Below are 17,318 nucleotides of genomic sequence, written 5' to 3'. Positions count from 1 at the left end.
TGTTTTTTTTTTCTAGTTTTTTTTTTCAGGTGTGTGTGTGTGCGTGTGTATGATGCTGAAGGATGCAAATAGGGAGGGGTGGGTTTGACGTTTCTTTATGTTTGGGTGTGGGGTAGGGGAGTGGACGGGCAGGGGGGTGTTTACGCTTTGAGGTCATTTTTCTTCAGACTTCTGTTAAGTACGTGGAGCATATCTCACAGAATGTACAGAAATGGATAATCAAGATTTTCTTTATAGCTAAAATACGGAGGGGGAAGGGGCGGGGGGGGAGGGGAAAGATTTTTTTTTTTGTCAAGTACTTGTACCGCAAGGCCTCTCAATTATGTAGATGTTTCACTCCATTCAATAAAAAAAAATTACAAAGAAGTTGTGTTGTGTGTATTTGGGCTCCTACACTTCTGACACGTATTGATTGGTCGTGCTCTGCACTGCCGTCTGCGTGGCAGATGATATCAACGGAGGGATAAACCTCTGAGGGATACGTTGTCTACTGACGGGGAGAACTCTCCAAGAGGGCATGGTTTATGTGCAGAGCACGCGGTGCTTGGCAACACTATGCAGGGACCCGTGTAGACAAATGAGAGGTAATTTATGCAGCGCTTTGAATGAAGTGTACCTCACATTTTCACGAGGCACACTGTTTTGTTATCTGCTTGAGAGGCTCTTCATACTCATGAATTTCATTGGATACCCCATTGTTTTGATTAGAGGAAGAAAAGAAACCATACCAAATCCTAAGCTTTAATTTTTTTTGTCGTATTTAATTTATTTGCTTTATTGTACAACCAACAGAAAGGAGAGTGGAGGTTTGGCAGAAAAGCAAGCAGGATGCAGCTATCGTTGTTGGATAATGAATGAGCGCACACCACAAAACGACGAAGGCATAGTGCGTTTCAGTTATTGGATAAGCTACCTCATCACACGATTGAACACCTAATTGATCATTAGTACGTTTTTGTTTGAAATATGGTATTTTTATAAATGAGAAAAAAAAAAAAAAAATCCAGAAATGGTCCATCCCATTCACTGTGGCTCATGGGGAAATGAAAAAAAATATCTGTACAGAAAGTTTTTCCTTACCATATAAAAAGCAACGTAATAACATTGTAACAAACAGCCCCCCCTAAGGCAGATAATAGTCAAACACAATCATTTAATAAATAAATTCCCACTTAGAGCCTCATTCACCTCATGGCATTATATACTGAACACACTCAAACTTGAGAAACTAGTCCTACTGGATATCGATGACATTTCCCCCTATCATCAAACCTTTACAATCCTGGTCACCTCCGAGATGAAGCAATATTTGCCCAAGGACAGTATGTAATAACATCCAAATGTTCTTTAATGAATCAAAACGTATGTGTGAGGGTGATGGCGCGCTGTGAATACGGACAAAACACAGAGTACTCTAGGATATGAGATGCTAACGGCTAGCTATGGTGATTGTTAGTGCTGCACTGGTGATGTCGGAGGGAACATCTCCCCTTGGAATGCTGACCGCTCAACTGCCAGTGCACCAGTTGATGGTCGTTAGTGTCCGAGTCATAGGTTAGTAAGAGCCGGAGTTCTCGCTATATATATATACATCTGATATAATAATCCTATTCCAATCATTATACTATGTATAGTCCACTCTGCACAGCCGTCAGAAACTGGCCTATAGGATGGGATCACAGACGGGAGGTTTTGGTTGGGTTAGTAGTATAGACTAATATGGCAGATACTATACTATAGTTGTTCCAAGGTTTAGTAGTTTGGTTAGAAGGTTAACCAATCCCCAGCAAGCAAACATCATCTCACACTAATAGGTTGCCACGTGATTGCCACAAGTTGCGAGTGATATTGCCTGGTCCAATTTCAGCCAATTAGATAGCCCCTGACGTTTGATTGATGGATGTGATTGGTTACCCTTTAGTGGTCCTTGGTTTCACGCAGAGTAGAGGTTCTCTATTTCAAGGAATGATGTCACTTCCTGTTAGAAAAGTGAGACTTTCTTCTTGAGTTCATTTCGTTTCCATAGCGACAGGCGGTCGAACTCGGCGATGGGCATTCCGAACAGCTGCTGAAAATCCTCTGGAGACAGATGCCTCTGAAGAGAGAAAAGGGGCATTGGTATCTTATGTCTCTCTCTCTCTCTCTCTCTCTCTCTCTAACTAACTCTTTCATGATCTCTGTATCTCTACCTCATACATACACACACACACACACACACACACACACACACACACAAACACACACACACACACACACACACACACACACACACACACACACACACACACACACACACACCACAATCCCGCTCATGGGTGGCAAACTTTGATCTCTCTCTCTCTCTCTCTCTCTCTCTCTCTCTCTCTCTCTCTCTCTCTCTCTCTCTCTCTCTCTCTCTCTCTCTCTCTGACCCCACCCTCTGTCTCTTTAACCAGACTACACCCTGATCCTCCTCCGCGGTGAGACTCATACCTCTAGTCGGGTCCGGTCGACTCCCGGCGGCAGCTTAGTGCGCCCCCTGTGAGTCACGATGAGCGTTTCATACGGGTGGATCTGGACAGAGACACAAAAACACGCATGAATACTAACGGAGGACAGGTAAACAGTTTTATAAATCAATTGTTCAGACCATCAAGGCGTTTTATAATAAGTATATACTACGATTACAAACCAATATAACTATTATTTTCTAAAAGGATTACAGATAAGAGTAACGGATTACATTTATGGATTACGTTTGGAGATCCAAATTACAGAACTACTAAAAACATTTTAAACAAATGTATTGCAAAATACTGAGGAAGCATAGAGCGGCTGAAAGCCAAGCAACTGGGTTCGATCCCCAATGGCCTCATCGTCTTTGAGCAGAACCTCCTAACTCGGTAACGCCCTCAGATGAACAGATAGCAGAGCGGGTGGGACCGGAAAAAGCTGTCACCTTTTGCTCCAGAATACTAGGGAGTGAGTTCCCTCTGTCCAGCCTCTCCCTCCTAGACTCCCCATCCTACACACACACACCACACACACACACACACACACACACACACACACACACACACACACACACACACACACACACACACACACACACACACACACACATACACACACACACACACACACACATACACACACACACACACACACACACACACACACACACACACACAGGGTCAAATAAACAGAACAGCCGAAAAGAGATAGGTGAACCCAACAGGAAGCAGGACGCCAGAGCAACACAGTGTATCTATATCGATACACCGGAGCATGTGCTTGTGCATGCATTGCACAAGATGCAAACCAAAAAGATGTAGATTGTGCAGCAAAAGTGATTATGACTTAGCCTATTTTGCACTTATTTCACCCCGCATGGGAAAAAATGAATTGCAAGAAAATCAAGAAAGCAAACATAAACATAAATCCTTTTTTATTCAGTCTTCATGTCAAAACAAGTGAGTGCAGCAAAAGCAGGTTATTTGCCATGCGCATGCCACACAAACAGTGAAACCATGGAACTTACCTGAGCTGCTGTGAAATAAGAGTGGTAGAGATAGATAGATTCATCAGTGGGGCCTGGTGCATTGCCATTGTGTGATTGTGAGCTGTGTGATTCTACTTCACACAGCTCTCGACTGTCCACCATTTTGTATTTTGAAAGTGACATTTCACTGTTTTAGACATATGTTTCTCTAATGCGGCATCTGTCACAAAAAACACATACCTAGTGGTCCTTTGTCGCTCTCTATAGGAAATTCAGCAGACTGCATCTGAAATAAATAAATAAAAGTTTTCCTATTTATTTATTGGCTTCAAAATATAGAAGCTATTCAGGCAAATAACAATGTACAATTTAACAAATAATAACATAAAGGATATATGCATAGGAAAATTAAACACCAAAAATATGTAGGCCTATATACGTATATTAATATATATATATAAAAAAGAAGAAGATATACAGAATTAATTTCAGGCACTTTATTCCTAGCGATCAGAAGCTTAGATGTTCTTACCCTGGTCAGGCCTGAGCGACAGGGAGAGTGTGTGACCCCAGAGGATAGACCTGAAGGATTGAGAAGCTGTTAGAAGAGTGCAAGGGTGGAGGAACCATCATCGAGGTGGGGGAACAGCCTATAACCTATGATGCTTTCCTGTCTTCAAATGTTTCCAAAAATGATTGGACCTTTTCACTGAATCTTTTTATTTCGAAAGTGTAGGAGGAGGGTGGAGAAACTAAGACAGACTTTCTTGCAACTTTGACTCCAAATGTCATAGTATTTTTCCTTATATGTACTATTTGCTACTATTTTCCCGTATGTTTTCAATGTAAGGTGCATTTTCAACTCAAGTGATAAAGGGTGCCTTCAAATAAAGTAGTCCTGAATTAACTAAGCATAAACAACCTAATGAAAACACATTTAGAAGACTAATCCTAAACCATTGACAAGTGAGGCTGAGAGTAATCAATATCAGAGCAACAAAGGAAATCACTACAGTGTGTGTGTGTGTGTGTGTATGTGTGTGTGTGTGTGTGTGTGTGTGTGTGTGTGTGTGTGTGTGTGTGTGTGTGTGTGTGTGTGTGTGTGTGTGTGTGTGTGTGTGTGTGTGTGTGTGTGTGTGTGTGTGTGTGTGTGTTTGTGTGTGTTATTGGTGTATAACCAAGGGTTCTCACTGGTGTGCATGTGTGTTCTGTCTGGCAGAGACTGGGTCTTTCTCCTGAAGGAGACCTTCTCCTTCTCCTCCTTCAGGATCAGACGGCCAAGGTTAGACTTGATCTGAGGGAGGGAAACAGTTTCACAGGTCATTCACTTCACAGCTTCCACAGACCTACTATCTTACAGCAGTACTTCTGATCCAGTAGTCCTAATGTGTTATAGCGGACCTTCTGATCCAGTAGTCCTACTGTGTTATAGCAGAACTTCTGATCCAGTAGTCCTACTGTTTTATAGCAGAACTTCTGATCCAGTAGTCCTACTGTTTAATAGCAGAACTTCTGATCAAGCACTCCAACTCTAGCAGAACTGCAAGGGGCAGAGTTTAGCCTTGGGTCACGGATATATTCTACCCAAGAAAACTCAAGTTAGTAGACTTAGCATTTTACCACTGCTGGCCGTGTTCATGTTCGCCAATCAAACGCTTACAGCTCCCCGCCTCCAGCGACACGATTGGTCGAAAGAAAATGAAACGCCCTGTTCACCCAGATCTGAGCATGTCTGCCATCACACCTTAGATATGAACCTAAAGTCTGATTTGTGAAACTACTTCACACCCTCTCCCCACATGCATGTGGAGGCGTGTGTGTACACACACCTTCTCCAGCTCCTGCTCCTGCAGTTTCTTGGCCTCCTCAGTGAGGTCCTCGAACTCGTCATCGTCCTCCTCCTCCAGCTTCTTCTTGCTCCACTCGATCTCTAGAAGAGGCAGAGACAAGACAAACAACGTGTGATCTCCTGCTGCCGCGAGACATATGCCCTCTCTGTGGAGGGTTTTGAGCTATTTTCTATTGCTTTTGTTTGTCTGTGTTTTTGTGTGTAGGGCTTTGTGTGTGTGTGTCTGTCTGTTCATTTGTTTCTTTGTTTATTCAAAAGATCCCTATCAGCTATTCTTTCGGGGGTTCCAAGCTGAGATACACTACATACGTAAGAGACTACGTGCAAAAACATAAATTGCACTGATATACATACATTTACATCAATATTCAATAATAAAATAACTTAAATAACCTAACCCTATATTTATAATAATAATAATAAATAAATAATATATATAAATAAAAATTCAAAGCCTGTCAACACTGATGCTACAATTCGGTAGATTATAAAGCATAAGACGAATATAACAAACTAGCCCAGAGTTGTGCCTCCTAAAAGTCTGTCTGTGTGTGTGTGCGTCTGTGTGCGTCTGTGTGTTTGTCTGTCTGGATGTGTGTCTGCATGCCTGTGTGTGTGTGTGTGTCTGCTTGTGTGTGTTACCCATGGAGGCCAGGGAGGGGGGGCAGGGCCAGTACTCGGTCTCTATCTTGGAGGGCAGGCTGGGGTCCGGTCGCTGGGCCGCCGGGAACTGGGAGGACTGGATGATGCTCCCCTCACCATGCTTAGCCCCTTCTGGAGAGAGAGAGGGGGCGAGAGACACTGGGTTACAGCTAGAGAGAGAGGGGGCGAGAGACACTGGGTTACAGCTAGAGAGAGAGGGGGCGAGAGACACTGGGGTACAGATAGAGAGAGAGGGGGCGAGAGACACTGGGTTACAGATAGAGAGAGAGGGGACGAGAGACACTGGGTTACAGCTAGAGAGAGAGGGGGCGAGAGACACTGGGGTACAGATAGAGAGAGAGGGGGCGAGAGACACTGGGTTACAGCTAGAGAGAGAGGGGGCGAGAGACACTGGGGTACAGCTAGAGAGAGAGGGGGCGAGAGACACTGGGGTACAGCTAGAGAGAGAGGGGGCGAGAGACACTGGGTTACAGCTAGAGAGAGAGGGGGCGAGAGACACTGGGTTACAGCTAGAGAGAGAGGGGGCGAGAGAGAAACTGGGTTACAGATAGAGAGAGAGGGGACGAGAGACACTGGGTTACAGCTAGAGAGAGAGGGGGCGAGAGACACTGGGTTACAGCTAGAGAGAGAGGGGGCGAGAGACACTGGGGTACAGCTAGAGAGAGAGGGGGCGAGAGACACTGGGGTACAGCTAGAGAGAGAGGGGGCGAGAGACACTGGGTTACAGCTAGAGAGAGAGGGGGCGAGAGACACTGGGGTACAGCTAGAGAGAGAGGGGGCGAGAGACACTGGGGTACAGCTAGAGAGAGATGGGGCGAGAGAGAAACTGGGTTACAGATAAAGAAAGGGGGGGGGAATAAACTGGGATATATTTAGAGAGAGGGAGAGAAACACTGAGTCATAGATAGAGAGAAGGGGCGAGAAACACTGGGTTGAAGCTAGAGAGAAGGGGCGAGAGACATTGGGTTATAGCTAGAGAGAGAGAGGATGAGAGGCACTTGGTTGTGGCTAGAAGAATGAGAGAGGGAGAGAAAGAGAGAGCGGTAATGCAAACCTTGTTTATAGATGGGTGGTTTCCTATAGATGTTGGAGCCATTATCTTAAGAACAGAGCAGAGAGGTGAAGCCATATATTAATGTAACGCACATGGGTGGTATTTCATTAATCATTCAATAATGTAAGGCATTTGTGTGTCTGTACTTAAGCAATGCTGAATTGTTCTTGTGGGTGTTTATTTGTGTGTGTGTGTGTGTGTGTGTGTGTGTGTGTGTGTGTGTGTGTGTGTGTGTGTGTGTGTTTGTGTGTGTGTGTGTGTGTGTGTGTGTGTGTGTGTGTGTGTGTGTGTGTGTGTTTGTGTATGCTTGCATGGTTGTGTGCCTGTGTTTGCTTACGTGCGTGTCGAGCATGGTAGTGTGTGTGTGTGTATGTGTGTGTGTCAGTATGTTCGTACACCTGTATGGTGTATGTGTCTGAGTATGTGTCTGCACACCTGATGTGTGTATGTGTGTGTGTGTGTGTATGTGTGTGTGTGTGTGTGTGTGTTTGCATGCGTGTGTACCTGGTGTGTGAAAGTGCTGCATGCTGATCTTGCGGCCCTGGTGTAGTTGCAGAGATGATCCACCAGGGGAGCCACTCTCACTCTCTGCTGTACTCTTCAGTTGAACCTCTTCACAACTCACCTTCATTCTCTTTAAACAATGAAACATTTAAACAGATATTAGATAATGATTACAAATCTGGGACTACACTAGATCCAACACAATCAGTGCAGATGATATATGGTCATTTTATGAGTTTTGTCTTTTCGTAAGTAAGTTAAAAATAGTGAAACTGAAGTAGCCCTCCAATGTATTTGAATCATGTAGTATTTAGCTAAAGGGCAAACCAGGTTTGAACCGGGTGTGAAGAAGCCATGATAAATGACCAGTCTGTCTTGTGGAACTTCTGTTTTAAAAGGGAGCCTGGAGGACCAATCTGGTGGAGCTTGAACTGTGATTGAGCCGATTGGTCTATAGACACGGTTATAAGGGCGGAACGGCAGCTTAATGGACCAATGGCTTGACCACAAATCTGAATGCAAACGGAAGGGAGGGAACTCAATCGGTAAAAGCTACACATTGGGTCAGAGTAAAACCAAATGACAAGGTTAAAGGAGCAGTACTTGAGTGTAGGTGAGGTTCCAACATGTTAAAGAAGCAGTATCAGGAGGTTGGTTCGTACCTCAGGAGATGCCGGGGTAGAAGACGTTGGGGACAGGGATCTCTGGAGGTCACATGACACAAAAGGAACACGTCAACATGTTATTAAAATGGCATTACAGTGTTTAGGTGATGTACAGTATTTGATGTTCAGTTTATTTTTGTTAATGCAAAGCTTTCTATCTTTGCCAAACAATAATACACCGTTACCCCTTAAACCTTGCAGCTTGCATGTCGTTTGATTCAATGTCTTTGCATTGTCTAGACTAAATGTAACTGAATTCATTAAATTGAAATGTCGATTTTAGAGTGACCAAGGGATGATATAAGCCATTTGAGACTGTACCTGCGATTAAGTAAAAATAAAAATATATATATAATATATATATTTCCTCTTCTTCTTTAGGAGGGCCGATGTGTTTTTGTGGGACAACTCGGTAGTTTTCCACCGGCTCATTTTATAAATAAATAAATTAAGTAAGGCAGACAAAATGGGTTTTCTAAAATTATCAACATGGGGGTAGTAGACCTAGAGCAAAGTGGTGCAAACACACCATTAATGGGGTCATTTGATAGTATGATAGAGACGTCTGGTCTCTTTTCTATGAATCAGGGCATTAAGGGATGAATTATCAACGTGGGGGCTCTGTCCTTACGCAAAGTGATATAATTAGTAGGTTACCTAGGGGAGAAGGACACTTGGGAGTGAGCTAGAGGCCTTTGGTCTCTTTTACATGACAGAAGGCCCAAATTAAATGTAAGATCATCAATTTATGGGTCCTAGCCCAACAGGAAGTGACTCAAAAAGCATCATCAAATGCGCCATGAAAACGGATTGGAAATGAAAGGCACTACAATACATAAAAATATGAATAGAGTTTGGGCTACCCTAGCCATAACTGCATGGTTTCAGAGGAAGCAGCGACCATAGAAATCCCCATGGCAACAATAGAAGACGATTATGAAAACGAAAAATAATTCCGTCCATAAAATACATTCTAATGCTGAAACGTTCTTAAAATGTTGAATTTTACACTCAGAATAAAACAAATGTTTTATTTATGCTTTATTTCTTGCTGTTTCTTCGACCAGTCAATAGGCGGCGTTGTACCAGCTCTATTGGGTCGTTCGGGGTCATACTGCTGAAGGTCCTATTCTGTCGTATAGGTTGGAGATCAGGTTGCTTTATCCTGGTCAATAAAGTTCCAAGGGTAGGCTTTTTTTTTTTTTTACAACAGCACATATCTGCCTTTGAAAGGTTCTGAATCAATGCATTCTACATTGACAACGTTCAAATACAACAATCGACCAGATGCTAATTTGACAACGCAGAAGGACTTTAAAATGTCAGCTGGATTAGTAGATAAAAAAGCAATAACGATATAGATGAAGTAAGCAATAACTAATCAATGTTGGTATCTTTGGAATAAATGGACCATCACATTATTGGAAAATAACGTATAATGAAATTTGAAGTTTAAACTATTTATTAATTCAGCAGATGATTTTAATCATACAGTGAATTTGTGTCATTAAGGAGAAGGTTGTGAGCAGGGCATCTTTCTGGACCTTTCTGGACATTGGGGCTCAAACCCAGAACCCTTCGGACCGGTACCTCTCTGCGCGGGGGGTCCAGGGAGGAGAAGCTGAGGTGGGGTCGGTAGGTCATGAGGTCGGGTCTCTCCACCTCCAGGATGGCTTTGTCCCTCGGGATGGCCGCCAGGTCCCGGTAGCCCACCACCTCGTCATCCACACGGGTCTGCACGCACGCACACACACACACACACACACACACACACACACACACACACACACACACACACACACACACACACACACACACACACACACACACACACACACACACACACACACACACACACACAGAACCCAAGCACCCAAACACATACAGACACGCACACACACACACACCTTTCAAAGTCTATCTATTTCTGACATAACAATGTGGAGGTGTCCAGCTGATGAGACGATTGGTGGAGTGGATCAATCCATCATATTTCTCTGCGAGTGCACACTCCCACTTCTGGTGTCATAAATTTGTCATAATTTTCCGAAGTTGAACACCCAATCTACTGCTACTTTTATTTTAATGAGCTGCAAAATAAAACAGTAGTGTATTTACCGTGATGCTGGTGGCAGGTGATCCAGGGGCACTAGGACCCTGGGAAGAAATGAGGCTAACTTGGGTGCCGCCTCCCTCCACCTGGGAATAATAAACCGTTTAGTAAATCCACTCAACAGAGGTTGACTGTCAGACGTTGTCTGACGGTGCATTAATGTGTGTGTGTTAATCGTTGTTTATTACCTTCTGCATGACTAGGGGAAATCTGTACTCTTGGTTAGGTCGAAATGTTCTGAAAGAGGAGGAATGGAGACACAGAGACTGAGAATAAAGTTTGAAATAAGGTGCAATGGCTTGTTTCTGATAGATACAAAAGCACACTCGGGGGGATTTTCTGGGACATGGGGCCCAGGAGATCTGGGGCCCCAACCCTAAAAGCAAACCCTTAAACTGGAAATCAAACCCTAACCTTAAAACCCAAACCAAGAACCACACAACAAAATCATACCCCTATAAGTGAAAAAAAACACCCAACCCATAGGAAACACTACCATTGCTACCAAACCTTAGAACCATAAACAATACCCTGAAAACGGACTCTACAAGAAACCCTACCCTGCGATAAAACCCTAGAACTAAATACAAAACCCTAAAACCTGACCCAAATAGAAAACCCTACGCTAGAACCAACCCTTAGGAACAAAACCAAACACTGAAAACATGACCTGAACAAAAAAAGACTTGACTGGCAACCGGAAGGTTGCTAGTTCAATCCCCGGCTCCTACCATCCGAGTGTCGCAGTGTCCCTGAGCAAGACCCCTAGCCCTAACTGCTCCATTAGTGGTGGATAGAGCTGGTAGAGCTGTCGGTTATTAGCAGCTCTGCAGACCTCGTTTTATATCCCTGCAGAAACACTCTCCGCATAAGTGCAGTGGCTTTTTGAAAACGATGTAATGTCATGTGAATTGTGATCAACAATTACAAACTTCGACCACATCACGGTAAGTGTGTCAATGGCGCAGTAGAGTGAGCTGTTGGTGTACAGTTCTTGGGACCTGGGTTCGCGCCCCGCTGAGATTGGTGCCGTTACCAATGAGCTCTTGAGACCAGCGCTGGGGTCCCACTGAGGATGATCTCAGTGGAAATCCTTCTGTTGTTAGTCAAGTTCATACTAACCTCACCCTCAAGAGTGACGGAGAAAAGAGTGAGAGGAAAAAGACCAAACCCCGAAACCTGACCCTAAAAGGAATCCCTAACCAGAGAACTGAAAACCTAACCCTAGAACCAAGAACCAAACCCTCAAACCCCACCAATAAACACCCCTAACCCTAAAAGCGAAAACCAAACCCTCAAACCCCACCAATAAGGCCCCCTAACCCTAAAACCGAAAACCAAACTCTCAAACCCATCTGAAGTAAATGAAATGAAATCCCGTCGCGATCTGTTCAGAGGTTATATTTGGCATAACAATTCACGTGACATCGTTTTTCTTACAAAATCTCATCTGTACCTTTGGTTTCCATGGAGACAGATACCCCTCACCAGAATTTGAACTCAGATCTAATTTCTGTCACGGGAGTGACACAGCTCTCTACTGTATAATAGCCCTCAATTTGAGTACACTTTGTTGTAAGTGATAGGTCTTGTTTTATAAGTAAAACCCACTTGGATTTTTGAGGACATTGGAAATCCAACTTGGTAAAGTAGTAATGTATGACATTCTACTTCCTATTTTGTCTAAATTACTTATGGATACATTATCTTTATAAGCATTAAGGGTGCCGTTTATTAATGAGCTATTATTATTTGATTGTCTTTTTAGAAATGGCCTAGTGAGAAGTGAAATGCGCAGTGAAATTTCTAATTCTAGACCACTACTGGCTTTTTGGGGTATTTTTTTGATTGATTCAAGGAATCCATCTGGCTGTCAATCACAGGAAATCCAACAAGGGGGAGGGGAAATCTTTTGGTTGTTTAGTTTTACAATCTCTCTCTCCTCTGCTATTTTTCTCTTTACAACTCTCGAATCGTACCTACAGCAGCAAATCAACAAGGACTCACATGTTCAGAGTTCACCTAGACTCTGCATAGCCTCCCTCCTTACCCCCCTCTTCTTTTACTCTTCTAAAAACACTCCTTGTATGCACTTATTGTATGTTTGTACATCCTGGCACTTAGTGTATGCACTTATTGTATGTTGTACGTCCTGGCACTTAGAAATAGTGCCTAGCATCGTATAGCACCTTATCCTAGCTTATTTGTTGTGGGAATGGGTTAACCTAGCAGTTGCAGGTGTTAGGCACTTGGTTCTATGAACATCCTTGCAGTACCGACAGTAATATATAGTTGTTTCTCTTTCTTCTGACGAATGTACTTCGAAAAAAAATAAATCGCTTTGGATAAAAGTGTCTGCTAAAGGCCCTCAATGTAAATCCCCAAAGTCTAACTCGATTCGATTTACTAATCAGATTACCTTGAAGCGTGCTTGAAAATGTAGTGTAGTTAAAAACAGCGGGAAACCATGTGCTCAGACAACATGGCGGGGCCTCATACAGATGTAACCTCTGCTGAATAATGCAAACTTCCTGTGAGCCCCCACCCCCCTTATAGTCCCCCCCTCTTTCTCACTCAAAACCTGACTTCTTGTGTTCATACACCCCACCCTCCCTCCCTCCCTCCCTCCCTCCCTCCCTCCCTCCCTCCCTCCCTCCCTCCCTCCCTCCATCCTCGCAGTGTGGAGCCTTCCTCCTCTCTCCTCCTCCTCTCTGCTGTTTATCTGCTTGCCCAGTCAGGTTGACGCCCAGCCAGGGCTCCACAGCTGTTGCTACGGTTACACCGCTCCTCCCTTGGAGAAAACTCCCCCCCCCCCCCCCCCCATCCAGGCCAGACAAACAGGCCTATCGCTTTCATATCCAGCCCTTCATAAGCAGTTTACAAAGGTAACATGGCATTGATTACAGCCTGAAAATACTGCTTTCAAGACGTATTAACATGGGCGTTCAACACAAAGCTGCGGTAGACCTTGAAAGGTTGAGGAAATGCAAGAACGTTTTTTGACTATCAACAAAGTAGATAAGCCAGGACACTCACACTAGATACTTTCCACTAGATATCGTTACCAAATCTGTAGTTTCTGTTTCTGAGAAACACGAACACAAAAACAGCAAACACACCTCGACACACCACCTTAACGTATCACTACGGCAGGCAGCGAGATAATAGATTAGTGCAGGCTGGACTGACAGGTCCGCCGCTGCCCTGTCGCTGGTCCGGGGTGGAACCTGACAGTGATCCGGCGCTAGGGGGATAGTGTGTCCGCCTGTCTGTGGGGGAGGAGCCGTTTGTCTGACCGTGGCAGAGAGGGAGCAGTTTTCTTATCGGTAAGAGCTTTTAACTGCCAAACCGCTGCAAAATCCATTGGTTTTAAACACAGCAACACGGGCCAGGAGGAACAGTAGTGCATAATCCCATCAAGTGATGATTTATAGGTCTGCCTCTGTTTTTATAATGGAGGAGACAAATTGACTTGTTGCTATATCTATATAGGCTACTCAGCAACATTGATATCTGTCAGTAATGTATAGATTTTTCTTAAATAGAGTATGCAAATGTTTTACGAGCAAAGGGGTGGTTTTCTAAATCCACATAGCCTACAGGGTGGAAATCAAAACATGGTGTCCATTCATTCATTTCATCAACATTTAACTGGGCTATAATAGCTCAAGATTGCCCACACAGCAAGGAGTCCAAAATAAGAGCGTGTTTTGACAAACCCCTTGGGAACCGTTGAACCTGATGTTTATTGGATAAAATGGTAGGATACATCGCGGTTCTTAAGTGGCTCTGTATCTGGCCCAGGGATAGGGCCTGTCCACCGTAGGCGAGATCCGCAGGCCTTGGGGTGTAGGAGTAGAACTACACACTTTGCTATATATGCACAGCTATAATTGAATGAAAATGCATTACGAATAGGTGTCAGGCCTACAAAATAACACAAGTCTGTGTCCAAATCGTATGTAGCCTTATTATTATGTAACAATATATTACGCTAGGAGCAGACTGTAGTACCATCAGGCTGGTTCTCGGAAGGAATATAGCTTCAGAGTGCAGATCTAATGGCCTATCGATATCTTCACATCGCGGATGAAGAGGAGGAGAGAGTGCGCTCCGTATCAATAACAAATAGACGCTACCTAAATATCAGTAATGCGCTATAATAATGCGTTCTCAATAACATTAACAATAAGAGGACAGTCCTACCCTCAGACCACGCGGAAAATAACGTGTTTGCCTCAGCTCCGGGTCCGGTTAAAGAGCATCCGAAAAGCCAACATCACTCCGGGACATGAAGACCGCCGATGACGCTCCTTGCGATGCGTGGGGCGAGGGAGGGAGGGGGGGGCGAGGGGGGAGGGAGAAAGGTAGGGCGGGGTGGGGAAGGAGGTGGGGTGCATGTTAGGCCTACAAGTGTAAAAGGTGGTGTTAGTGGTAGATGGGCAATTAAGGCCATGGTGGCCAATACAAACCCTATAACAGCAAACCCAAATAGGCAGGATGTATAACTGAGGGTTAAGATTGGCAGATACAGAATTTATTTATATTCAGTACTTCATTTAACCAACCTAAAAATAAAAAAACTTGAAGGAAGATTGCTAATTTACAAGGGGGGGAGGAATCCCAGATAGCATTGTCATTAAAATGCAAGTAGCACTACAACTCTATACGACTACAATTACAAAGCAGTCTATATATCACATTGCATAGTGTTGGTGTCAGGCCTGTATGTGGCAGACACACACACTATTCCTGTGTGTTAAGTCGAAAGGGCATCAACTACATCATCCTCTAATTGAAATGAGCAAAAGTCATACCCTGCGTCTTCATCATGTAATAAACGCGCTGAGACCATGCGCGTCTCAGCCAGTGTTGCCAGATTGGGAGGGAAATCTGCTCCAATCTGGCAACACTGGCTGAGACGCGGGACCCGGGACTGTCTCTTTAATTCTCATGACGTCCTGATTCTGAGCAGAATCGAGAGAAATGGCGTCGGACAGTGGAATCGCTTCTCTGGTAAGACTCTAAATGCACAACATATCACGCCAACCTAGTGCAATTTATCCTCTGCTAACTCTTATTATCGGTGGTAATGGCCTGTTTGTTGTATAAAAAGATTGAATAGTAACACCGATGGACGACCGTCACGTCGCTTCTTACTGGACGTGATAGGTAAACACGTGCAATAATACCGCAGACACGGTGCAGGGGGATCCCTGATCGGGACAATCGATTCAGTTTATTAGCAGTCACATTGCATATCATTTTTAGATTTGACAGTAGTGTATGGAAATATTGAACATTGAGACCGGTGTTTAAATGTATGACGGAGTTCTTCGTTGCTGGTTATTTACAATTTGGAGATGTCCACATTTTTGGGGACAAGGGAATTTCCAGCGACCTGCAGCCATAGAAGCTGCATTACGAGAATGGTGAAAGCGACCGTGAAATCGATCGTATTTCAATGTTGAAACGATGTGTTTATCGTTTCAACGTTTATGTGTTCCAGGGGGTTGAGGGTGCAGCGTCAGCGGCACATGTGCTGTCTCTACCGGCAGACTCCTTTGGGAATAACGTAAGTGTCAATAAGCAACCTTTCCAGATGTTTCGTTTTCTCTGTTAGTTCAATCAGATAATCTGAGAGGTGAAAACGTATCCAATACTCAATATAGCAATAACCCTAACGTTAACCAGACATCATGGCAACATTACCATTAAAAATGATTGTTTTCACATCATATTTTCAAAATTGTTCCAATCTGTTTTTTTCTTCCATTTAGCCCCAAGTGGAGGTTATGTGGGCGATGAAGGCCTACAACCACGCAGAAGTCTACTTCAACGTAAGTGTAGAAGTAATGTCCTTCAAGCGGAATGTCTCACATTCGAGAGGGAATCCAACTGGTTTTTCAGCTTATTGTGAAGGGTTCCCTTCAAAACATAGCCGTCACTGAATCCTCATCTTCTTCCCTCCAGCTCATCTCTTCCGTGGACCCCAAGTTCCTGAAGCTGACCAAGGTGGATGACACCATCTACACGGCTTTCAGGGAAACCTTCAAGGACATGGACATCAAGCTGCTCCACCCAGACCTGCTAAAGTCTGCCGAAGCAAAGGAGGTGTGTGTGTGTACACAAGGGTGTGGGTGTTGGTGTGTACACGTACGAGGGGGTGTGTGTGCACATATACAAGGGTGTGTGTGCGTGTGTATTGTACACGTAAGAGTATGCGCTTAATAATCCAAAAGTTATAGTCCAGATTGAGGCACTCAGACATTATTCAAAATGCCAATTCCGGGTAAAAGGAGCATTTCTGATTGTACATTCCAACCTTGTTTTTGTGCAGACTTGGCGTCCATTTTGTAACCAATTCGAGGACGTCATCGAAGACTTCAACTACGGAACCCTTCTCCGTCTGAACTGTGAGCAAGACTACACGGAGGAGAACACGATATTCGGTACGTCTCTGCAATCAGACTCCAAAAAGAATCCGTTATATCCATTCTGAAATGGCAGCGATTATAACAGTGAACCTTTGTCTTCCAGCCACCAGGATCCAGTTCTTCGCCATTGAAATCGCCCGAAACAGAGAAGGACTCAACACCCCTGTCTTTACAGCCAAGACCAACAATAAGAGTTAGCTTCTGACTGACCCTGCACACAGACCATCCCTGAAGCTTCCCCAAGAATTCATGGACTTCAATATTAAAAAAACTTAAGTCAGGTCCTTGGGTCATCCCCTCTAATCCCATTAATTTGAAAATGCTCCTTTTAATTTTTGCTGGTGGTGACCGCCCTAGAAAACTATTGGAATCAAATCAAGGTTTTTCGCCTCAAACGTTATCCATAAATCTTCTTGTTATATTTATATTTTCCCAATTATTTCCATGTATTGTACATTACACTGTGCCGACCATAGCGACTTGTTTTTGTGGTAACATTTCCCACCCCACCTCCATTCTCCTTCTCCCAAGTTTCCCTGGAAAACTGAAATG

General features: G+C 44.0%; 2 protein-coding genes across 3 annotated transcripts; one reads left to right on the top strand and one right to left on the bottom strand.

Annotated features, from left to right (window-relative positions):
• Positions 1-727: 727 nt before the first annotated feature.
• Positions 728-14,658, bottom strand: dmtn (dematin actin binding protein). Of its 2 annotated transcripts, none has more exons than XM_030353970.1 (16): positions 14,536-14,658; positions 10,518-10,566; positions 10,335-10,415; positions 9,807-9,950; positions 8,214-8,255; positions 7,552-7,681; positions 7,048-7,092; positions 5,973-6,104; positions 5,311-5,411; positions 4,673-4,775; positions 4,014-4,063; positions 3,722-3,767; positions 3,521-3,528; positions 2,939-3,004; positions 2,473-2,553; positions 728-2,095 (listed from the first exon to the last, which is right to left on the bottom strand). In XM_030353970.1, the coding sequence occupies exons 2-16, from the start codon at positions 10,524-10,526 to the stop codon at positions 1,982-1,984; spliced, it is 1,152 nt and encodes a 383-aa protein (XP_030209830.1). In that variant the 5' UTR covers positions 10,527-10,566; positions 14,536-14,658; the 3' UTR covers positions 728-1,981. The 2 variants fall into 2 exon arrangements, with proteins under 2 accessions (XP_030209830.1, XP_030209832.1); XM_030353972.1 differs by having other exon boundaries at positions 3,521-3,525.
• On the top strand, positions 13,637-17,241 carry pbdc1 (polysaccharide biosynthesis domain containing 1). Its single transcript, XM_030353975.1, has 7 exons — positions 13,637-13,655; positions 15,305-15,345; positions 15,839-15,904; positions 16,110-16,169; positions 16,303-16,443; positions 16,670-16,781; positions 16,870-17,241. The coding sequence occupies exons 2-7, from the start codon at positions 15,316-15,318 to the stop codon at positions 16,962-16,964; spliced, it is 504 nt and encodes a 167-aa protein (XP_030209835.1). The 5' UTR covers positions 13,637-13,655; positions 15,305-15,315; the 3' UTR covers positions 16,965-17,241.
• Positions 17,242-17,318: the final 77 nt, after the last annotated feature.

This window comes from Gadus morhua, chromosome 4 (genome assembly GCF_902167405.1).
Source record: "Gadus morhua chromosome 4, gadMor3.0, whole genome shotgun sequence".
In the NCBI taxonomy this organism is placed as follows: domain Eukaryota; kingdom Metazoa; phylum Chordata; class Actinopteri; order Gadiformes; family Gadidae; genus Gadus; species Gadus morhua.
This window is presented reverse-complemented; position numbering and strand designations above follow the sequence as displayed.